At 38.0% G+C, this 24,586-nt stretch overlaps 3 protein-coding genes across 3 annotated transcripts; 1 reads left to right on the top strand and 2 right to left on the bottom strand.

Annotated features, from left to right (window-relative positions):
- Positions 1-2,406: 2,406 nt before the first annotated feature.
- On the bottom strand, positions 2,407-6,227 carry DEFB107A (defensin, beta 107A). The gene is made up of 2 exons (NM_001129757.1): positions 6,158-6,227; positions 2,407-2,549 (listed from the first exon to the last, which is right to left on the bottom strand). The coding sequence occupies exons 1-2, from the start codon at positions 6,225-6,227 to the stop codon at positions 2,407-2,409; spliced, it is 213 nt and encodes a 70-aa protein (NP_001123229.1).
- Positions 6,228-12,626: 6,399 nt separating this feature from the next.
- On the bottom strand, positions 12,627-14,459 carry LOC129135836 (beta-defensin 105A-like). The gene is made up of 3 exons (XM_054657649.1): positions 14,390-14,459; positions 14,006-14,047; positions 12,627-12,751 (listed from the first exon to the last, which is right to left on the bottom strand). The coding sequence occupies exons 1-3, from the start codon at positions 14,457-14,459 to the stop codon at positions 12,627-12,629; spliced, it is 237 nt and encodes a 78-aa protein (XP_054513624.1).
- Positions 14,460-15,797: 1,338 nt separating this feature from the next.
- On the top strand, positions 15,798-19,428 carry DEFB106A (defensin, beta 106A). Its single transcript, NM_001129756.1, has 2 exons — positions 15,798-15,846; positions 19,280-19,428. The coding sequence occupies exons 1-2, from the start codon at positions 15,798-15,800 to the stop codon at positions 19,426-19,428; spliced, it is 198 nt and encodes a 65-aa protein (NP_001123228.1).
- Positions 19,429-24,586: the final 5,158 nt, after the last annotated feature.

Raw genomic sequence — 24,586 nt, 5'->3', positions numbered from 1 at the left:
GAAAAACTACTATTAACTGACTAAGGAGGTACCTGGTACCTTTATAAAGAGAAATTCCAGTAGTATAATGAGAGCTAAAATAATCTTCTTCTTCTTCCTCTTCTTCTTCTTCTTCTTCTTCTTCTTCTTCTTCTTCTTCTTCTTCTTCTTCTTCTTCTTCTTCTTTCTTCTTCTCCTTCTTCTTCTTTTGAAACAGGTTCTCTTTTTTTTTTTTTTTTTTGAGACAGAGTCTCCCCCTGTCACTCAGGCTGGAGTGCAATGGCATGATCAGGCTCACTGCAGCCTCAACTTCCAGGGCTCAGCCCCCAAGCAATTGGGACTATGGGTGTGAGCCACTATACCGGGCTTTTCTTTTCTTTTTTTTTTTTTTGAGACGTAGACTTGCTCTTGTCACCCAGGCTGGAGTGCAATGGCATGATCTTGGCTCACTGCAACCTCTGCCTCCCGGGTTCAAGCGATTCCCCTGTCTCAGACTCCCAAGGAGCTGGGATTACAGATGCATGCCACCACGCCTGGCTGCTTTTTGTATTTTTAGTAGAGACGGGGTTTCACCAGGTTGGTCAAGCTGGTCTCAAACTCCTGACCTTGTGATTTGCTCACCTCGGCCCCCCAAAGTGCTGGGATTACAGGCGTGAGCCACTGTGCCCAGCCTAAATTTTTAAATTTTTGTAGAGATGGGGTCTCCCTATGTTGCCCAGGCTGGTCTCGAACTCCTGGGCTCAAAGGATCCTCCTGTCTTGGCCTCCCAAAGTGCTGAAATTGCAGGCATGAGCCTCCATGCCTGGCTTTAAGAGATTTCTATAGGTTGAGAAGGAAATAGGGTATAAAAACACTGGAGACAGGAAATGTATGCTATATTTCAAGTCATTTGACTGACAGAGAAAGAAGAGGACATATTAAAAATGAAGAAACGAGAAAGTCTAAACACACTTAGATTCTCAAAGGCAGTTAGTTTTATCTGAGACAATGTTTAAGGAATTTCTAGGGAAAATGCAGAACAGAAAAATCCTCTGATTGAAACAGATAACTTTACATATTTTCCTCCAGCATAGTTTTCAGAATAAGAAAATTAGCACCATGAAGACAAGTGGCAATACCAGAAGATCTTTCAAAAACACATTTTATTTTTTATTTTAAAACATTTTACACGTTGTCTTGTTCCAGATTTTTTTTTCTCCTTTATTTACATCTCTACAGGAAGCCAGCTTAACTGAATAGAGAAGGACATTTTCTAGAGCAGCGCAGAGGGATTTTACTTCTTCTGTTCTGGGATGGTGTACTATAAATCTTCTACGATGAAATGGTCTGTGATATATGCTTTCTTCTGCTAGAAAGCTGGGACTCCAAATTTTGGCAAATTAGGGAAAAGGCAAGCCTCAGTTTGCCATTGTTATGCTCTGAAAGGGCAGGGTTTGCAGGATTACAAAAGAGATTCTTAGAAAGTGTCTTTTTTTCTTTCTATGGTTTTTTTTTTTTTTTTCAGTTTGTTTCAATTTCTTCCTCCATTTAACTGTTCACCTGAACCCGCTGAGAAACATTCCATCTTTAGGACTGCCTTTTGTTGTTCTATTATCTTCCAGCATCCTATTTTGTGGACATGCTAAGCAGACAAGTCCAGAAAGCCCGAAGTTGGAATATAAATGTGACTAAGTCAGTAACTGTATAATCTTCTTCAGTCTCACTCTCCTCATTTGTAATAAGGGCACTGAATTCGATGACCTTTGGGGAACTTACTGCTTCAGAAACCCATGATTTGATCAATTCTCACTGCAAATGGCCAGAATGAAGATGTTGCTCAAGCTACAGCCAGCTTGAATTTTGATATGGGTGCATTTCATTCTAAAACTTGATGTTTTAGATCGAACAGGTAAATGAACAAGAATCTAAACAGTTCCTACCTATAAAAGAGAGAAAGGAGTACATGACAGTGATACTGCTGAAGCAGCCACAATGAGCATCTAGCAGGTATTCCGTTTACTGAGAGGTTCAATCTGCTCACATTATAGATACCAGAATCTTGGCACAGAGGGCCCAATGTCCTACATCTGTTTAAAGCCAGAGCTATAACTTTAGAACTCAATTCACCTGAGTGCCAGTCCAACCATTCCATTCCATCTCTTTTATCTGTGTATTCAATGGCTCACTTTTATATAAAGTAAAAGAAATCATTAATAGGCCGTGTGTCAGGAACTGAGAGTGCAAAGGTCAACAAGATATAGTGTCTGCCTGGAAGAAGTTCACAGCCTAGGAAGGGTATCTCCTTGTAGCACTGGGAACTGGACAGACATGGCTTCAGATAATCCAAACTTTGCAGATCAAAGAGAGATGGTCCAGAGAGATTTATCCCACTGATATAGCAGCCAGAGAATCTTCACCTCTTTGTTTCTTGCAGCTGGTGCTTAGTTTTTAATGTTTCTTTCTGTTTTTGCAGCAAAATGGTGCTAATTCAGCTCTACAGCCCCCAGTCTTTACTTCAAAGGTAAGACATTCGGCTTCACAGTGACCTTCCATTCTCTTACTAATTAGTGCTCTATGAATTGCTGTCCTGGCTAAGTAAAGAAAGCAATTTGTCTTCAGTTATCTAGTAATTAGTAACTGTAAGATAAAATTACATCGCCCAGGCCAAATTCAGACTTCCTCATTACCATAACTCCTAGAGACACAGACTATAAACCTAGAAATTAGAAAAATCAGATGTTATCTGAACAGTCATGTCTGAGCTCAGACCCCTGGTACAATATAATCAATGTCCTTATTAAATAGCCAATTGGAAAAAAACAGAAAAGATTTTCATATGTCAAAATCATATCTAGCTTGTACAGAAACAGAATGTTTCTTCCAAGGAAGATGACAAAATACTTTCTAATTCCAATGAACGATCCTTACCAACAGATTTTTTTCCCCCTGTATCCAAATAGTCTCTGATTTATAGCAAAAGTTAAAGATTGTTCTGTTACATTATAGGCAGGCCAATAGTAGATCATATGCCCTGGCATATGATGTCGGAGTCTCACAGTTTTAGGTAGAAAGATAAACAACATGATGCTAGTCCTTCTCAATTTACTGTGCAAAGAACACCAATGGAATCGTGTATTTAGCTCTGGCAAGCAAATTTAGAGAGACATAGGCAATGTGTATTCATTCATAACAGAGATTAGGTTGAAGAGGAAAAAATATGTCAAAACAGGAATCTTTTTTAATTGGTAAGATACACTCTTAGGAAAAAATAGTGGAAGAAGTAGCAGTTCTTCTCAAAAGGAGTAATGTTTATTCCTGGAAATAACAACTTTGGGGGAGAAACAGTACATATTAGCTGCCATATATCTGAAATATTATCATGTGGAATATATTTTGTTAGTGCCAAGTTAAGGCAAAGACTAATGGAAAGAAATTGCAGGGACTTAGATTTCTGCTCAAATTAAGGAGAAATTTTTGAATAGTCCAAAGTTGAACTTGGGATACTGTGAACTACAGATCACTTAAATTTATCAGGCATCTGGACAATCAATTGAGACACACACACGCACACACACACACACACACACACACACATATATATATATATATATATATATATATATATATATATACACATGTATAGGGTGTTCAATACTGAATTAGGGCAGAGAACAAAAAAATAAGTAGAAGAACAAATGACCAACAATGGTAAACTCTAACATAGCATAGAGTATGTGCCTGCCACTGCTCAAGCAGTTATACAGAGAGATTGTTAAACTGTCCCAAAGCAGTCATTTTTACCTTCAGACTTTTAGTCATAGAACCTCTGGGTTTAGCTGGACACATGAATACTTAGGTAATCACATCAGCTCCTAGCTTCCTATTTCTATATGTCCACATGAACAAATTTGGAAAAATGAAAAAGGAGTGGAATGATGTGAGCTGCTTCTATGTAATCTTAATCAGGTTCTATACTTTCTAACCCTGCCTGTTAGAATATCCTTGGAACCAAATAAAATGGTCAACTGTTTAGGATGGCAGGGTTGACCTTCAGCCCAAATCACAACATAACTTGGTGAAAAAGAACCCTCTACCCTCACCTAGTCAACTTAGCTATTTTTGGACTTTTACATGAAAGAAAAATAAGGTTTTGTCTTTCTTCAGTCATTCTATCATTAAGATTCTTTATTATAACAAGTTAGTTTCTAATTAATATAACAAGTTTATTCATCTTCAAAACAATGCTATTATTATTATCATTTATAGAATGGAAAGTAAAACACAGGGTGCATACAGCTTATAAAGATTAGCACTGAGATCCAAACTCATATAGTTTGGCCTAATAACCTATGTTTATTACCTTTTATATTGATCATTAAATTCACTTCTAACTCTGAGATTCTATGTGATTATGGTGATGGTGGTGGTTCTAATCTGTGCCCAAACTATGCTTATTATTGTAATTCAAATACATCTGAGATGAGTTTTGTGGACAGGGAGCTATTAGGCATCCACATCTATAGACTGATCTGAATAAATTGGAGTACTGATTAAAGTGGATGGAGAAGACAATTTTAAATGAGTTTATCTATTCTGGAGCATTGTCTGACATCTACAAAAAGATGCTGAGGGCAGAAAATCGGGAACTGATTTTACAACTGAGACTTTCATGGAGTCACTGAAACTTTCATGGGGACATTGTTCCCTGGCTCTGTTCTTTAGTTCTAGTCTTGCCTATTTCCAAATGTGCAAAACAAATACTACTTCCCAGGAAGCCTTTCTGCATTTCCTAGTTAGAACCAAGTTTCCACATCTATGACTTCTCTTTATACTTTGCATCTTTTATGGCACTTGTGAAAACTGTTTCATATTAAAGTTATTTGTGAATTTTCCTGTCTCATTGATATACTTACTTATACATGTTAAATGTATTGAAAGCTTATTTACCACTACAAGCAACCTATTTTCGAACAACACAGAAGGAATAGACTAATAACTTCAAGCAAATTAAGGTCAATGTCCATGCTTTATATTTTTACCTCTTCGTTTTACCTACCTTTATCATAGTGGACAGAACAATTTCTTACAATTGGTTAGCACACATTCAATATCTATTGGTTTTCTAGGACTACTGAGGACAGAATGTGTAATAAAGGAAAGTAGAAATTCAGGAGCCATGAAGGAACAGACAGGGGGCTTCATGATGCATGGAGAACCTCTAATAGGAAAAGCTTCACAACAGAAGGAACGAAGGATAGTTGAGGAGGTATGGACATAAACATTTCTTAGGAACAGAGTCGTGGTTGTATGAAGCAAAGAGAATCTCAAAGACGCAAAGACTTAAGAGAATAGTAAGCAAGATGTTAGTTTAGTGGTTTTAATGGCATAATTTTCAACCAGTGTGTGAAAGCCAAAAAGTCTAAAATAATGTATGGATAAGAGATTTGGACCGACGACTCAGACATGAAAAAAAATTAGCTGTCTAAGAATCTAGTAACATAACTTTAGTTTACTTCCCTAACTTAACAAATATGTTTGGCATTTCCTTGGATAATCTTTTCTTTCTTTCTTTTTTTTTTTTTCATTTTAAAGAAATCACTTTAGAATATGCTGGCCAGGCGCGGTGGCTCATGCCTGTAATCCCAGGGCTCTGGGAGGCCGAGGAGGGCGGATCATGAAGTCAGGACATCAAGACCATCCTGGCTAACATGGTGAAACCCCGTCTCTACTAAAAATACAAAAAAATTAGCCGGGCGTGGTGGCGGGTGCGTGTAGTCCCAGCTACTCGGGAGGCTGAGGCAGAAGAATGGCATGAACCTGGGAGGCGGAGCTTGCAGTGAGCCGAGATCGCACCACTGCACTCCAGCCTGGGCGACAGAGCGAGACTCCGTCTCAAAAGAAAAAAAAAAAAGAATGTGCTGAACCTGCGTTGCAGATTACAAAAGAAGGAAAGAGATCTAAAAGTACAAAGAAGTCTGAATTCCTTGGCAGAGCTGTTAGGGAAGTTGACTAGAAACTATTATGGATGGAGATGGTCCCGGTCAATGTGGTCCCATTGTTTTGTGTCTGAGCTCAGGAAAAGATTTTCAGTGACTGGTTTGCCTTGGAACCTTCAACTTTGTAAAAGTTGAGCTTTCATCTCAAAAGACAGATCCTGAGCAGACTGTCATCTCTACTTCTAGAAGAATTTCCCTCTTACCTTGGAAAATTTGAGCAAGAAGAATGAGAGCAGCAAAAATAAAGAAAAATATTTTCATGGCTCCAGGCATCAGTGGAGAGCTGATGAAGGAAGTGCAGTAGCTGGAATCAAGCTCTTTTATCAAGGGGCATTGATTAAAATATGTTCTACTGCTCTGAAGGGACTGGAAGTCATCCTCGATTTGTAATGTTCATTGGGAACATACTATTTTCCATGCTCCATTGATTAATGTGTGGGCTGATGGATCAGATTTTAACTAAACCACATTTGTGGGAAACAAACGCAGAGAACCCTGCCTTTCTGCCTGGAATATTCTATTCTGTGTCTCTGCTTAGACTTCTCTCATTTTTCCTTCAAGTCTTATCTCAAGTATTACCATGTCTATAAGATATATAGCCACCACGCTTTTCCTAGTACATGATTTTACATAAAATCTATTCTTAAAATAATAATTAAAACAAACACACAAAAACCTTTAATTTTAAGTTCAGGAGTACGTGTGCAGGTTTTCTTTCTTTTTCTTTTCTTTTTTTTTTTTTGACAGGGTCTCACTATATTGCGTGGAGTGCTGTTGCTTAAGGAGAAAAGGGTTAATCCATTGAAAATACATAAAAACCATTAACATGTTTTTATATTATTTGATTTAATTAAAGGGAGAAATAGACACTTCTATATTCATAGTAGAAAATTTTTACACCACTCTCTCAGCAACTGATAGAACACAGGGAAAAATTAGCAAAGTCATGCATGATCTGAACAATACCACCATTCCACTGACTGCATTGATATTTATAGAACACATCATAAGACGACTGCAAAATACACATTTTTTCAAGTACATATGATACATTCATAAAAATGAACCATATGCTAGGCCATAAAACAAATATTGATGTGTTTACACACATTTAAATTCTTCAGAGTATATTTCTCACCACAAGGGGATTAAATTGGAAATCTATAAAATAAGCTATTTAGGATATTTTCAAATATGTGGAAATAAAGCAACATAATTCTAGATTGTGTTTGTATCAAAGAATAAATAATGAGAATAATTGGAAAGCATTTCTATATATCGAATTTTGTGGAGCACAACAAAACTATGACTTCGAAAGAAATTTGTATCCAAATACTTATTGTAGAAAAGAAGAAATGTTTAAATCTATGACTTAAAATTATGCTCTAAGAACCTTAGAAAAGGGAACAATGTAAGCCCAAGTATGCAGAATAAGTGAAAAAGAAGTTATCACTACAGATCCAAGAAACATTAAACTAATATAAAAATGTTGTCAACAGGTATATGCCAAAACACTTCACAACTTACATAAAATAAAAAAATTCTCTCAAAAATTTAACTTACCAAAATTGGCACAAGAATTAGCAGAAAATATAAGTATTTCTGTATCTCTTAAAGAAAGTAAGTGTGTTATTAAATGAAGAATGGCTTCTGCTTAAGATATAGAAAAACGTAAAGAAGATCATCCCACATGAAACAAATACACAGGAAAACACACGGCAGACTGCAAATATTCAGTTTCTTGAACTCATTGGAAAGCTAAGGTCACAAATCAGCCACCTGCCTAGAAATATAAGAAAAGACAGGAACCTCCAAAAAATAAAGACCATGAGTGCTTGCTTACCTGAAGCAGATTACCCCCAGAATATGATTTAAAAGATTTCAGGTAAAGTCTGTAGAGAATTGCTAAGAGCAAGCATAAACTAGAGAAACAATATAAATGTCTGGGGTCACAGACAAAAGAGAAGTTCACACCAACTTCTAATGTCTTCTCCATAGACTCAGTAGGTGCTTACAAAAAAGATTAGAGTATTTCATGATGTAAGTTGGCTGAGGGGAACAGTAGCAACTGTGAGAAAGAACGAAAGCTTGCAAGAATCTTTCTCTTTTATGGAAAAGAAAGTCTTAATTTCTTAATTAAGAAACTGAGGGAAGAACAACAGTTGTTTGTATGGCACTGGTGAATGAACAATCTAAAAAAATGCAAAACAAAATATTAAAGCTAGGAGAACTAGGAGAAGGGAGCACATTAAAAAACAAAAACAAAGAACATCCTCTACCTTTGTCAACAGAGAAGGCATACATGCCTCCTGCCTTTAGAAAGATGACAGAATAACTGCAGCAAACTTCTCATCAAAAAATATGCAAGCCAGGACAGGTGTGGTGGTTCACGCCTGTAATCCCAGCACTTTGGGAGGCCAAGGTGGGCAGATCACCTGAGCCAGGAGTTTAGTTCGAGACTAGCCTGGGCAACATAATGAGACCCCTATCTCTACAAAACATACGAAAATTAACTGGACATGGTGGCAGGCACCTGTGGTCCCAGCCACTCAGGAGGCTGAGGTGGGAGGATCATTTGAGCCCCGGAGGCAGAGGATGGGGTGAGCCGAGATCATACCACTGCACTGCAGCCTGAGCTTCAGAGTGAGACCCTGTCTGAAAAAAAAAAAATCGAGGCAAAATAAAATAGAGTAACATCTTTACAATGTTCCAGTGGAGCCATTTGGCCCTGGGTTTTACTATGTGGGATTTTTGTTAGTGTTATTATTATCAATTCATGCACTTTATTTGTTATAGGTCCATTGTAGACTTTCTATTTCTTCTTGAATTAGGTTTGATATGTATGCATTTCTAGGCATTTATTCATCTAGGTTATCAAAATTGTTGCCATAAAATTGTTTATAGTATTCCTTAATAATATTAAAAAATACTTTCGTAAGATCTTTTGTAAAATTTCTCTTTCACTCATGATTTTAGTAATATGAGTATTCTCTTTTTTTCTTAGTCAGTCTAGTTAGAGGCTTGCCAATTTTGTTGATCATTTCAAAAAATAAATTTTTGTTGTGTTGATTTATTCTATTGTTTTCTTAGTCTCTATTTCATTTATTTCCGTGCTAATATTTATTATTTTCTTCCTTCTGCTTGCTTTGGGTTTAGCTGGCTCTTCCTTAATTTTCTTGAGATGGAAGATAATTTACTGATTTTAAATCTATCTTCTTTGTAAATATAGGCATTTACAACCATACATTTTCCTTTAAGCATTGTTTTAGCTGCATCTCACAGTTTTGGTAAGTTGCTGTTGTGTTGTATATTTTAAAGTGTTTGGGGGTTCTCTTTAAAGTATTTTCTACATTCCCTTATGTTTTCTGCTTTGACCCATCATTTATTCACATTTATGCTGTTTAATTTCCACATAGTTGTGACTTTCCCAAATTTCTTTCTATTATCCCATTTTGTTCAGAGAACATACTTTGTATGATTCCTATCCTTTTAAATGTATTGAGGAGCTTGTATTTTAATCTAACATACAGTCTATTCTAAAGAATATTTCATGTGAACAGAAGAAGAATGTGTATTTTGCTGTAATTGGTGCAGTGTTCCACAGATGGCTTTGAGGTCATTGTTTTACAGTGCTATTCAAATCTTGTATTTCCTTGCTAATCTTTTTTCTAGTTGTTTTGTCTATTATTAAAAGTGGTATATTAAAGTCTCCTGCTATTACTGTTGACTTGTCTATTTCTCCCTTCAATTCTGTCAATTTTCCCTTCAGGTATTTTGGCACTCTGTTGTTAGGTGCATGTGTTTATACTTGTTATATTATCGTGATAGATTAACTTGCTAACATTACAAAATGCCCTTCTTCATCTTTAGTACCGATTTTGTCTTAAAGTTTGTTTTGTGCACTGTTGGTATAGCCACTACAGCTCTCCTTTGGTTATTGTTTGTATGGCAAATCTCTTTCCATCCTTTTACTTTCAGTCTCTTTGTTTCCATGAATCTAAAGTGTAAAGAAAAAGTGTTCCTGGACCAAACTGAGAGTTGGGCTGCTATTTCTCACAGCCCAATAACAAGATGCAAATAAACTCGGGAGGAAGAGAGTTTTTATTTCTGCAACCAGTTATAGGGAGAAGTCCTGGAAATTATCGCCAGACCAACTTAAAATTACAAAGTTTTCCAGAGCTTATATACCTTCCAAGCTATATGTTTATGTGTAAGTGTGCATTCATCTAAAGACATAAGTTATTAACTTCTTTTAATCTATAACTAAGGTCTGAGTCCCGAAGACCTTCCTCTGGAGCCTCAGTAAATGTACTTAATCTAAATGGGTCCAGGTGCTGGGGTTATTACCCTTACCTTGTCGCCTGCTAAATCACTGATATTTGGGGAGTTCCTTCAGACCTCCTGTAAACTTGTTTAATCCTAAACGGGTCCTGTTAAGAACTCCTTCATTAGTTTGTCATGCTTTAAGGTCCAGGAAAGGCCTAAGCAAAACTCTTAGTGGGCTTTTGTTACATTCCAGCCTTTATATCAGGGCACTGGCTTTTTAAGCTTTTAATATTTAACTTAACCCCTCAGTGGATACTAAAGCAGTTGTTATGGAGTCTTGCGTTAGTGAGACTTGGCCTGCCATGAAAGGGAACAATTTGTGACTAGGTGAGCACCTGTGGGAGGTGTCCTCTGCAGCTGCCATCTGGATGCTACATGAGGTCATTAGTGAGGTAATATCAGGGCACAGCTACTGGTCTACCACTCTGTATGACTCTGAGACACTCACAAGAATCTTTCATTAAAAGAAACTTCAACTAGGTTCCAGAGCATTTTTTTAAGATAAAGCAATGCAGTATTTGGAATGAGTAAGTAGTATTCCAGTTTCATGGTGTTCTGTAAGCTAGCAGCTGCATTTGCACTGTGGAGACCTGGGGAGGAAGACCATCTGCCAGCAGAAAATTACTGTGAACTGGACTCTTAAGACCAAATACCCCACTTCCCACTTCCCTGGGGTAATTCCTGTATAAATGAGGGAAACACTCTAGGTTTCTTGAGGGCTGTGTTTCAAATCTCTTTTGGAAAACAGTGGATCATATGTAAATACAGTGAATCTAAAAATTGAACCAATCAAGCATTAAAAGGGTTCCCCCAATGGATAGTTCCATAGAAAGAATTTAATATGTACAGATAAAGTGTTGGAAAAGATGACAATGCAAAGCGGGAGCAATGAGGCAACCCTACTGATAGTCACAGCAGAAATCTCCTACTGCCCTAAGGTTTGAGGAAAAATGGAAGGATTTGTGTGAGCCTGGGAGCAGCACTGGCTGGCAGAAGCTAAACTTGCGGTGGGACTGCCAGGTGAGTGCAGAAGACAGAAAAGCAGCGGCCTTGCTGAGCAGGAAAAGCCACTGCTGGAAAAGAGAGGGAGTCGGGGAGAAATTCACATTGTCCTTCCTTCTTCAATCTCCCATTCTCGTAGGAAACACGTTGACCAAAACTAGCCAGAAGTCAGGAAGCCTGGAAAATGTAGTTTGCAACTAATAGTTCCCATTTTACTCAGCAAAGCAGAAAAAAACAAGGAACAGATTTGAGCACAAAGAGACAAATAATAGGCCCAAATATTAAACAAAACATTGTTTAATCTCATACATTAAAACTAAGTAACCAAGTTCAAGTCACTGGTCATAGGGCTGGTAATTTTGGCCTTTATTTTGTGAAGCTGGATTTTATTTCACAAGGCAAAATTAGACAGTCAACCATTTATGCACATTCTGTGTTGAACATTTTAAGTTAATCTCTAATCATTTTCTTTCACAGGTAAATACACCATAAGTACTAGAATCAATGAATGATAATATTTAGACAAACCAAGAAATAATGTGAATATAAAAATAATGTATTATATTTGATAGAATTATTATTCCATTAACATAGTTAGTACATATAGATGGATACGTAAAACATGACAGCAATGTGCACAGCAGTTACTGGATCCTAGCTATGGCTCTGAAGAATTAACAGCCTCTTGAGCCTCAATATTTTCAAATGTAAATAGGAGTAATAAAACCTACCTCATAAGGTAATCATGAGTCATATGAGAGAAGTATGGAAAATACTTCATAAATTGTAAGGTACTCTACATATACATAGTAGTGGTATCTGATTGAGCAGATACTAGGTACACACTCATGTCTTGATGTTTTTTAAAGGTCATCTCGCCCAGCATGGTGGCTCATGCCTATAATCCTAGCACTTTTGGAGGCCAAGGCGAGCAGATCACCTGAGGTCAGGAGATCGAGACCAGCCTTGCCAACATGGTGAAACCTCATCTCTAGTAAAAATACAAAAATTAGCCAGGCATGGCGGTGTGCGCCTGTAGTCCCAGCTATTTGGGAGGCTGAAGCAGGAGAATTGCTTGAACCCGGGAGGTGGAGGTTGCAGTGAGCCAAGATCGAGCCACTGCACTCCAGCCTGGGCGACAGAGTGAGACTCCTTCTCAAAAAAAAAAAAAGAAAAAAAGTCATCTTTAAAAAATAAGCAATAAAACGAAACAAAGGGAGAAAGAAATGAGAATGATTCTGAGACTCACTCACTGTGTGATTTGGATAAGCCACATAACTTCTCTTGAACTTCTTTGAATATCCAGGTCTGCTTCTAAGGCCAGAAGTGTGCTGGTCTGGTTTGTCAGATCCTCTGGCTGCAGCAGAGAAAGTTCAGCCTGCAATTTCCATCGGGCTTCTCATTCTCCAAGCACTCCTTCCTGCATTTTCCCCGACCAAGCTTGCACGACTCACAGACAGCAAACTCACCTGTGCCAAGAAAGAGCTGCTGAGGGAGCTTTCCAGGAAATGTCTAGAAATGGGGAACATGTCAAAGACCACCAAAAAAAAAAAAAAAGGGACAGTTCGTACGTATGATTGCAAAGAATATTTTCAAGAATCAGCCCAGATTTTTCAAAAATAGTTTCTGCTTTTTGCAGTAGGGAGTTGGGGAGAGTTAATTTTTAAGCAACAGATCATCGCAATTCCTACTCTCCAAGTGTTTATAATCTTGCAGGGATCAAAAGTAAACCACAGACAGACAAAGAGACATACATATTACAGAACTATAAAAATACATACCTGATATGACTGTGAAGTTTACTGGACAAAAAATGGGAGGGGTATATTGTGGTTTTTTAAAGATCCTTGAAGATCAACTCTAGTTTGGGCCTAGTAACCGGCAGGTTAAGGTCCATATTCTCATTTGTCCAGTGGCCATTCTAGAAGCACCTGACTGCATTTTTAAATCAGTTTAGGGATCAAATGGAATATTATATGTAAATATTTTCATGATAATAATACCTACCACATAGGACTGTTTTGAGGATTACATGACAAAGTCCATGTAAAGTTTTTAGCAGGATGCCTGGTACAGAGCAAACACTCAAGGACTAGTAGCAACCTTAATATTTCTCACTTTGAAATTCTGTCTAAAACCATTTCAACTTTGTCTACAATATTTCTTTTAGTTTTGTTTACAATGTCCTTTCTTTCTGTATAATATGACTTCAAAGAAAAAGAAAAGATCTGGGGGCTATTTGTTATGAATAGCTTTTCTGCAATGGTGCTGAGTTTTCATTGAGGCAACCTCTCTCTTTAATTTGAGCTTCCTTCAACTAACCTCATGCATTTGTGACATATATTATTACCAGACTTAGCAGCAGAGCTTGCAAGAGATGGGCAGGCATGTTCACAGAGCAGTGCTAATTGGCTGGTACAAGAATAAATCTAAGAACTTGGTTTAGTGAGCACCAACAGCTAATGGGAAAAGCCACTGAGTCCAAATCTCTATGGCCAAATTACAGTCCAGTCACAAAGATATTTTTCTGTGAAATCAAAAATATCCAAATATTATACTTGGAACAAGAGAAAGAGAAGAAGATAAGTTAGTGAACTGATTTTTCAGACAATTCTATTTCTGCCACTATCTCTGTCCCCTCTTTGCCTCCAGACATCAGAGAAAGCTAACAGCGGCAGAGTTCCTAAGAGAAAAAATAATTATATACAAGAGATTTAACTTACCTGATGGAAATGGTTGGGAAAAATCAAGTCCTGCCTGGCACCCTAAATTCAAAACAAAATACATTTTGAAAATTAAAATCAACACAGGAATTAACACTGTATAAAACACTCCCAACTTCACATGTGACATAGCATAACAGGAGACAGTAGATCACAGAGTTGCAATCTTTATTCTGTTTCTCAAGGCCAGCATTCCAGGTAACCAGCAAAAACAAATTACAAAAAAAAAATACACTCTATGCTGTTTGCTCTTAGTAAATGTCACTGTAGGTCTAAGAAATTCCCATGACAGGTGCCATGAGAGCTTGACCATTAAGGTCAAACATGGAAGAATCAACAGGCTTTATAATCTGCCCAATCAAAATCCCATCCATTTTTACTTACCTGATGACAGTTGAACCAAAATGAAGAACATAGCAAATAGAAAAAAAAATGTCTTCTTGATCAGGGCCATCTTTTAGGGAAGACTCTTCAGAATAGAGATTGGGATTTCCTTGAGAAGACCCAAATGAGAGGCTCATTTTTATTTAAAAGTAATGGGGAGATGCTCTTGATCCGTGAAGTGAATCAATAAAACACAATTATATGCTCCATTTCCCAGGATAAAGGGATGATATCATGGATAATAACCCTTGGCATCCAGAAAGCCTTTTATTTTGGGGAGTCTAACTGGTGTAGTGGAAAGAACACCAGGCTAGAGGTTGAAAGAGCAGGGGCCATGTGAGTTTCCACCATACTAATGCAGGGGCCAGAAGATAGTGACCCCTTTCATCTCTTCCAGCTTCTGTTTTCTGGGAGAAAATAAGAAGCCACTTGCAAATTCTGCCTGCCTCTCAAGGTGTTGTAAGAATCTAGTATGATTATAATGCAAAAGTGTTTTGAATATGTGGAATGCTTGGAAGGAGGCCTGGTACCATGTAAGAACTCAATAAATGTGGACTCTCACTTTTCTAGCTTTCATTTTTATTCTCTACAAGTATCACAGGGAGAAAAGGAGGGGTAGCAATCATTTTGTCAAGTTAGCTCTAAAACCCCTTTCCTGTAAGATATCACCTCACGCACCAAAGCCATAATTACTGCATATTTTAAAATCATTAAGGACATGAGTATTGGCCCAGATGGGTGGCTTATGTCTATTATCGTAGCTTTTGGGAGCCTAAGGCAGGTAGATTGCTTGAGCCCAGGTGTCTAGGGCAAGGCATGATGGTTACCAGCCCCTTGCTGCACCAACAGTGCCATGGTACAGGTGAGCAGCATGGCAGGACCAAGCACGAAAAGCGTGCAGCATACAGCAAGATTCACATTTTTTAACAAATATATGCTTAGGTCAAGCCCTTTGCCAAGTTTACAAAGCTCAAAAAGACTGAATCTGGAATTCAGATTCCACTTCACTACGGTTCATCAGCTCTTAACTGAAGTATTGAGATATTGTATAATTACTCCCATTTTACATATGAGTAAACCAAAGCTGTTCAGGAACACAGCCAGGATTAGAAACCAAACTACTGGACTCCAGATTTTTTTATTTTTTCTGTGTCTGCCCTACTCTGTCCTCCCTTCATCCCCACTTTCCTTCTTGAAAACTTTCCAGAATCAGAAAAATGATGAGCTGTAGACTGAGTGACACCCACTGAGGTTGGGTGGGCTCTGCGCAGCAGAGCATGGAAATCCTCTCGTTTCTGCTAAGCCTCACTGATCAAGATGTTACTTGGTCTGGAGAAATGTATAAATGTGGGTGTTTGCTGCTCTTTCCTCATGGACACGGTGCTGATCTCTCAAGACCCACCCAGTCATGAGGACTTTCCTCTTTCTCTTTGCCGTGCTCTTCTTTCTGACCCCAGGTAAAATGGGCATCTTTACAGGGAAGGTGATCGGAGGTGGTGTCCCAGAGACAGGGTCCGCTTCAGTGAATGCCTGGGCGTGATCAACCCATCTACTACAAGAGGTGATATCCCCCAACGCCTCTTCTGTAATTCCTTTGCATTTTACATTGTTATCTAGGAGGGGCTCTCACAGGTTTGAAAGAATAAAAGAAGGCCAGGAAAGATGCCTTTTGGCATCCCATCTCATGCTCACTAACAAAAACAAAAATTGAGAAAAAATTAAAAACAAGGACAGCAGTCTATGAACCTTTTAAAATGTAGTTATGGTAGAGATTGAGACAGGTAAGGAGAAGGGACAGGTAAGGATCTGAGCTTAGAGACACCTATGCACTCATGCCAGTCATGGCAACAGGTAAAGCAGCATAACTTGGACTGCCATTTCTTGATCACATATCATGAATCCAAGTACTGTGATGAGAGCTTCACATAAAATGCATCTAGTCTTCCAGTGCCAGCGCCTTTAAGGAAAACTCTGTCTTACCCCTAATTTAATGGAAGTTAGAGAAAATCTTTTTGGGTTCGAAGGTCCATTTTACAAATTTTATTACAGATGCAGAAATTGTGCCTCAGATGGGCTCAGTGCTTCTCAGAGTCTTATAGATAACCAAAACAAAGCCAGGGTAGGAGCCCAACTGTCTTGCCACAGTAAGAGGCATTAAAGACACCCTTCCCATATCAAAACTCTCTTCATTTTCTCCTGCTCCTGGGAATCTCCAGTGGCTCCAATTGTATCCTCTTCAAAATTAAGGCTTAAGACCAGGCTCATGTGAGCCTCCAGAGAGCTGAAGAAAGGGATTCTCAGAGCCCACAGTAAGTCCCAATTTGTGCCAGATACCAGTGATATACGATCCCAGGTATAATGCTCAACTTTTCACATCAGCTGCTCATAGCTCTGGTCTGTTTTGTGACAAGCCTGTGAGAGTAGATTCTGTGTCAAAACACGAGGATCTAGGACCCACAGTGACCTATGCCGTATTCAGGCCACTGGTTTTGATATGCACATTCGAAACTGGCCAGAGGTATCTTTTTCAGATCACTCATACTTATTATATAATAAGTCAAAAAAAAGATGTTATATACTACAAAATTATCTGTTAGATAAAACTATAATTATAAAAGTATAATTAGTTACTATAATTATTATGTAATTACAGATACTTATCTATAATTACATAATGCTTGTTATATAATTATTAGATAATCTAATAATTATCTATTAGATATACTAGAGTATAATACTATAATATAATAGTATTAGAGAAAATCTTTTTGGTTTAGTATAGTATTATAGTATAGCATAGTATATACTATAATTATTTACTGATGTTACAGTATGGTATTTTACTAGTATTATATACTATATAGTATTGTACTAGTATATATTTTATATATATATATATATATATTTTTTTTTTTTTTTTTTGAGATAGAGTCTCACTCTGTTCCCCGGGCTGGAGTGCAGTTTCACAATCTCAGCTCACTGCAACCTCTGCCACCTGGGTTCATGCGATTCTCCTGCCTCAGCCTCCTGAGTAGCTGGGATTACAGGCATGTGCCACCTTGCCTGGCTAATTTTTTGTATTTTTAGTAGAGACGGGGTTTCACCGTGTTGGTCAGCCTGGTCTCGATCTCCTGACCTCGTGATCCACCCTCCTCAGCCTCCCAAAGTGCTGGGATTATAGGTGTGAGACACTGCACCTGGCCAGATACTATATTATACTAGTATATTATTACTAGTAGTATTATATATTAGTATGTAGTATAGTATATATACTAGTATAATGCTCTAGTATATAGTATAGTATACATACTAGTATAATACTCTAGTATATAGCATAGTATACATACTAGTATAATACTCTAGTATATAGTATAGTGTATATACTAGTATAATACACTAGTATATAGTATAGTGTATATACTAGTATAATACACTAATATATAGTATAGTATATATACTATTATAATACTCTGGTATATAGTATAGTATATATACTAGTATAATACTCTAGTATATAGTATAGTATATACTACTACTATGATAATATAGTATATATACTATATTATCATAGTAGTAGTATATACTAGTGCATAGTATAGTGTACATACTAGTATAATACACTAGTATATAGTATAGTATACTAGTATAATACACTAGTATATAGTATAGTATACTAGTATAATACACTAGTATATAGTATATATACTACTATTACACACTAGTATATAGTATAGTATATATACTAGTATAATACTATAGTATACACTATTATACCAGTATATACTATAATACTAGTATTTTTATAGTATATACTAAGCTATACTATGATACTATACTAAAGCAAAAAGATTTTATCTGAATACCACGCTATAGTCTATAGTATAGTATTATATTAGTATCTGCCTTACAGTAGGGCAGAGAGAACATAGACCCCTGCCAGTGAGAGCCAGAGTTCATCGAGCTTTGAAACAGTGGAGTATTTTCACTTATGAACTGATGTGCTGATCCTGGATAATCACTAGTGCATATGCTGGCACTAATCCACCTGGCGGTAAGTTTTACGTAGATTTGAATTAGGCACCTTTATATGTTGACATTAAATGTATATACATTATAGTATAGACATTAAATGCAATCTCTGTACATCTGATGCCTTCATTATATATACACAAATTGGGCAGCTCTAAAATGTTGATCCTGATAAGACGTGCTGTCTGTCCTTAACTTGAAGCAGGCTGCTCTTGGGACTGCTACTGATAAAGCCCTAAGGTGGGAACTGGAATTCTCCGCAAAATGAACTGAGAAAATCTTAGAAAAACATTCCCAACATGCTGCACCCTCCTTCTCTAAAGCACAAGTTTTCCGCAGTCGTTGCTTTGGTGAATATGGAGGAGAAATCAGGCTGAGCCTTCCAAGCAAGTTTCTATGTACCACAGTAAATTCATTCTCTTTTTATATCTTTATCCCTTCCTTTGCTCTGGTCTGGAGCTATCTCCTCAGTCTCAGCTCTTGCTCTACTCTCACCAAGTAGCAGCCTCTGAGAGTGCACTAGGAAAATTAGCAGCCTCTGGGAGTGTTTATGGGAACAAGTTGATAATTATCCCCAACAGATTTCGATTAAAGAACCATAGCTTACATTTCCCAAAGCTCCTACACAGCTTGGTCTCAAATGCTGGAAGACAAATGTATTCTTTACGGTATTTCACCCTGTGTGACTATGAGACTGAAATATCAGATAAAAATCAGGTCCCCTACCATCTCATCTACCGGTAGGATATGGCACTATGACAGCTTGTGAAAAAATCTTCACCAAGTAGTCATACAACTGTATCTGGTAAACATACATGTCTGAAAAGGGAATTAATCCAAATGGCTCCTTCCCTCGTGTAGCCAAGAATGCATTTTTTGATGAGAAATGCAACAAACTTAAAGGGACATGCAAGAACAATTGCGGGAAAAATGAAGAACTTATTGCTCTCTGCCAGAAGTCTCTGAAATGCTGTCGGACCATCCAGCCATGTGGGAGCATTATAGATTAATGCAGAAGATTTAGGTTTCCAGAGAAGCATACATAACCGAGCTTCTTTTTACTCTTGCCTCTGCTGTAGGCAGACACTTTAATAAAAATAAATGACTGTCTTTGCTCAGTTTGTCAAGTGTTTCATTTAGAAAGGAGAACAACACTGCCTGACCTTGATGCTCCCTCCATCCCGGTTTATTTTTCTATCATTCTGGAGTAGATAAATTGTCCCAAAGCCATCTGATATTTTTCTTAAAAGAGGACTAGAAGAGACTAGAAATCAACAAATCTCTAGCTTGTACTCAATCTAGTAAGTTGGCGCTTACTAACCTATTGACATGAAAGAAGTAAACAAAAGAAAATAAAGAAAAGAGAGAGAGGGAGGTGGAAAGAAGATGAATAGGTAGAGAAATGAGCACACTTTTTTTTAATACCAAACAAAATTTTATTCTTTTTTTTCCTTTTCTTTTTATTATACTTTAAGTTCTAGGGTACATGTGCACAATGTGCAGGTTTGTTACATATGTATACGTGTGCCATGTTGGTGTGCTGCACCCATTAACTCATCATTTACATTAGGTATATCTCCTAATGCTATCCCTCCCCCCTCCCCCCACCCCACAACAGGCCCTGGTGTGTGATGTTCCCCTTCCTGTGTCCAAGTGTTCTCATTGTTCAATTCCCACCTATGAGTGAGAACATGCGGTGTTTGGTTTTTTGTCCTTGAAACTGGAAACCATCATTCTCATCAAACTATCGCAAGAGCACACTTTTTAAAAATTTTTACCATCATGCCATATGCCCACATAAATGAGCATACGTTTACATGAATAGCTACATGAACGACAAATTGATGGATAGGCGGTCCATTTATCAAAGACTTTTATGTGTCACACACACACCTGTCTAAATTAATCATCATGACTCCATGTCTTTAATTGGGGCTAGTTAAATATTTTCTATAGACTTGTTCTCTACACGTAAGTCTGAGATAAAATTTGCTGACAGGCAAGGGAGTCATAATTACCTCTATGAGTCTCAGTAACTCCAGTGATTTAGACCCTCTTCCCCAAATCACTGCCTACGATTTTCCTAGGAACTGGCTGACAGTTTACCTTCTGATTCTAAGCCTCAAAATTACTGTTATGGTGGGAATGTGTTCTTCCAAAATTAATGCTGAAGCCTAATCCCCACTCTGGTGATTAACAGATGAGGCCTTTGAGGAGGTGATTAAGCCTCAAGGGCCCTGCCCTCATGAATGGAATTAGCACCCTTATAAAAGAGGTTGAAAGAAACTGCCTTGCTCCTTCCACCATGGGAGGACACAGCGTTTGTCTCTTCTGCGATGTGAAGGCTGAGCAACAAGGTGCTATCTTGAAAGCACAAACTGGGTCCTCAGGATATAATAAATCTTTTGAGGTCTTCCAGCCCCTAAAACTGTAAGTAATAAATTTCTATTGTTTATAAATCACCCAGTATAAGATATTTTATTATAGCAGCATGAATGGACTGAGACAATTACTTAGTTTAAGTAAGAATTTCCTATCATGTTTCCAGTGCTTAAGAGTTAGTTTTGGTTTCCTGCTGGCTCAGAAATCTTGCCTTAACTCCCCTTTAATTTTTCAAAGTCGAAAGATTTAATTCTATTAGAATCAATAACCCTTTCATGAAAAGGAAGTTTTAGTTACACTTTCTATTTTGAGATAATTGTAGATTCCTCTACAGTTCCAAAAATAATAATAATAATGCAGAGAGATACCCAGATCTTTTACTCTATTTTCCTCAATAGAAACATCTTTGTAAAACCATAGTGCAATATCACAACCAGGTTATTGACACTGATGCATAACATTTCCATTATCAGGAGGACTTCTCATGTTACCCTTTCAGAGCCACTCTCTTCCCTCACACCTCCACCTCCGTCTTAACCCCTGTATAAGTGATTTATTCTCCATTTCTACAATTTTGCCCTTTTAGGAATGCCATATAAATGGAATGTATATATCCTTATTAGACTGGTTTTTTTCAGTCAGCATAACTTTCTGGGGATTCATCCAGGTTGTTGCATTTATCAATAGCTCTTTCCTTCTTATTGTCGGGCAGTATTCCAGGATACGGATGAACCACAGTTTGTTTAATCACTCCCTCATCGTAGGCCATTTCTCTCTCTCTTTCTCTCCCTCCCTCTTTTCCCCCACTTCATTGCCTCCTCTTCTCCTCTCTACCTCTCCTTCTCTTTCTCTTTTGCATAGGGATATCTAATTGTTCAAGCACCATTTGTTGAGAAGACTATTCTTCCTCCATTACCTTTGCTTCTTTGATAGAGAGGAGTTGCTTTGATCTTTTCTGAGCTATCCATTCTGTTGTGTTTCTCTGTTTGATCTATTTATTTATTGCTTCACCACTCCCACACTGCCTTCATCATTGCAGTTTTTTAGTGAGTCTTGATATAAGGTAGTGTAAGTTCACTGTATTAACCCATTTTCACATTGCTATAAATAAATATCCGAGATGGGGTAATTTATGAAGAAAAAGAGGTTTAATGGACTTACAGCTCCACACAGTTGGGGAGGTCTCACGATCATGACTCAAGGCAAAGGAGGAGCAAGATATGTCTTACATGGTGACAGGAAAGACAGCGTGTGCAGGGGAACTGACCTTTATAAAACCATCAGATCTTGTGAGACTTACTCATTTTCATGAGAAAAGCACAGAAAAAAAAACCCCGCATGATTCATTTATTTCTCACCATGTCCCTCCCATGACTCATGGGGATTATGGGAGCAAGAACCCAAGATGAGATTTAGATGGGGACAGAAACCCTATCATCCACCAACCTTGTTCTTTCCAGTATTGTATTGATGATTCTAGGTCTTTTGAATCAGTTTGGAAATGTCAACAGCATATCTTGCTAAAAGTTTGACTGGGATTATATTTAATCTATAGATCAAGTTGTAAATATTGACATCTTAACGTTAAATTCTCTATTATACGAACACAGAATATTTCTCTTGTTAAAATAATTAAATGAGAGGCGATTAGACTGCGGGAGCTTCAGTGCACTCGGTTTCTACATAAGCAAACTAAAACCCAACTCGGTTTGAATGGTAAAAGAAAACTTTAACCAATCAGAAACCACCAACTAACCTCTAACAAGGGAATGGAATGATTCGAATAAGGCTTATACTCCATCTTAACCAATTAGATGTTTAATTTGCCTTTCTTCCATTTTCACCCTATAAAAGCCTTTTCCTCGTGCCTCTTTGCGTGAGCCCCAAAAGACTTGTGATTTGGAGCCTGCCCGATTCTTAAATTGATATCTGCTCAAAAGAAAACTCTAAGATTTTTATGTGCCTAAGTTTATTTTTTAATACTTCTGTTGTCAGAAGAGGGACCCAAAGAAGCCCTGATAATGGTTCCTGGGACAATGAGTAGCCAGATGTAGTTACCAGCTGAGCCGGTTTTTCTCACCGCTTTCTCTCTGTGTCTGGATCCAGCAGAAACTGGACTGGGTGCAACAGAAGGACTTAAGAAGGTAGGGTTTAGGGAAGACAAAGAATCATGAGTTCATCTGTATCCAGGTAGTCTGGAACCTCTCCATCTGGGACTCTAGCTACGTTCATGTATAAAAATTATGGACCCAGAACCTGTGTTTTTCTAAATAAATGTGTAAACTTTACTAAAGACAACTTAGAATTACACTGGTCACAGTGAAGAAATTTTAACCTAAACAGTTATTCATCTATAAGCTACATTGAAAGAGAAGTGATCTTAAATGCCTCAAAAAAAATGAGATATGTTTTTAATTGGCATGCAGAAGCTTCTAAAAGACTAAGCAAATCAAAACTTGCCTTTCTTAAAGACTCTTTACAAAAGGCAAATTAAAACCTTAAGCACTTAATCAGTGATGATAAAAAATTGTACATTGACTCACTCAACTCTCAATGCTCCTTCTTTTCCTCCTGTCTCTCTTCTTCCTCTGCCTAATTACTCTGATTCCACTACCCTCTTCACTCAGCTGCCTTTCTACTCTGAAGATGAGAAGCAAGTTAGGAAAATTCCTTCTAAAGTTAGTTCCTCAGATCAACTGTGTCTGCCTTCTTTAATTACCTTTATGTCTTGGTCAAAATCCGAACTGACAGAAATAGTGAAAGACTTCCCTAACCCAAAGGAAAACCCCCAGGAATTTGCTGAGGAATTTAGAATCCTCATTTAAACATACAATCTATGACTTCCTGATCTTTGTCAATTTATCCACATGATACTGGGACCTGGTCAAGCCTGCAAATAGAGGCGATGGTTGAATGGGACTAACCTGAGGATGATATTAAGGATCTTATGTCTCAGACAGCTGCAAGGGATGAACAAAAAAGAGGCAGGGGAAAAGGAAGCATTCTATAATCTTATAAGTAAATCTCATCTTTACCTGAGCCTGTGTGTCCCTGCACTGTGACTGTCACAAGAAATTTTTTTTTTTAAATCTCTGTCACCAGGCTGGAGTACAGTGGCATGGTCTTGGCTCACTTCAACCTCCTCCTCCCAGGTTCAGTGACTCTTCTGCCTCAGCCTCCCAAGTAGCTGGGACTACAGGTGTGTACCACCACACCTGGCTAATTTTTGTACTTTTTAAGTAGAGATGGGGTTTCACCATATTGGGCAGGCTGGTCTTGAACTTCTGACCTTGTGATCTGCCCACCTTGGCCTCCCAGAGTGCTGGGGTTACAAGCATGAGCCACCGTGCCCGGCTCTCAAGAAATTCTTAGCTACCCCCATCCCTCAAGTGAGACAGGAAGGTCAGATGGGGCTGGAATAGGGAAACATCTTCCCTTCCAGGTGGGATATGGCTCGAGTAAAATCGTTTTTCCTGCAGAGGAGGAGGCTTTGGTTATGGGGAATCCTCTGGACATGTTTCACAATATCACTCTTCCCTTCTCCTTTCAGGGCAATGAGGGCTTCCATTCTGGCTCTTCACCATGATAACCTTGGGGGCTCCCTGGATTTAAAACCCAGGAAAGCAGGGGTTGAGAAGGGAGAGCCTTTGACCATGGTCTCTAGCAGTTTTTCACTCTCCTAAATGTCCACGTTTGGCCTCCAGCAAGTTGTCGAAGTCACCGTAAGTGTTCCTGCTAGTTTATGGTTACAGAGCTTCCATTCCAGGTTAGCTCATCTCAGCTGTG

The sequence above is a fragment of the Pan troglodytes genome, chromosome 7 (genome assembly GCF_028858775.2).
Source record: "Pan troglodytes isolate AG18354 chromosome 7, NHGRI_mPanTro3-v2.0_pri, whole genome shotgun sequence".
Classification (NCBI taxonomy): domain Eukaryota; kingdom Metazoa; phylum Chordata; class Mammalia; order Primates; family Hominidae; genus Pan; species Pan troglodytes.
The sequence above is the reverse complement of the archived record's forward strand: the minus strand, read 5'-3'. Positions and strand labels throughout refer to the sequence as shown.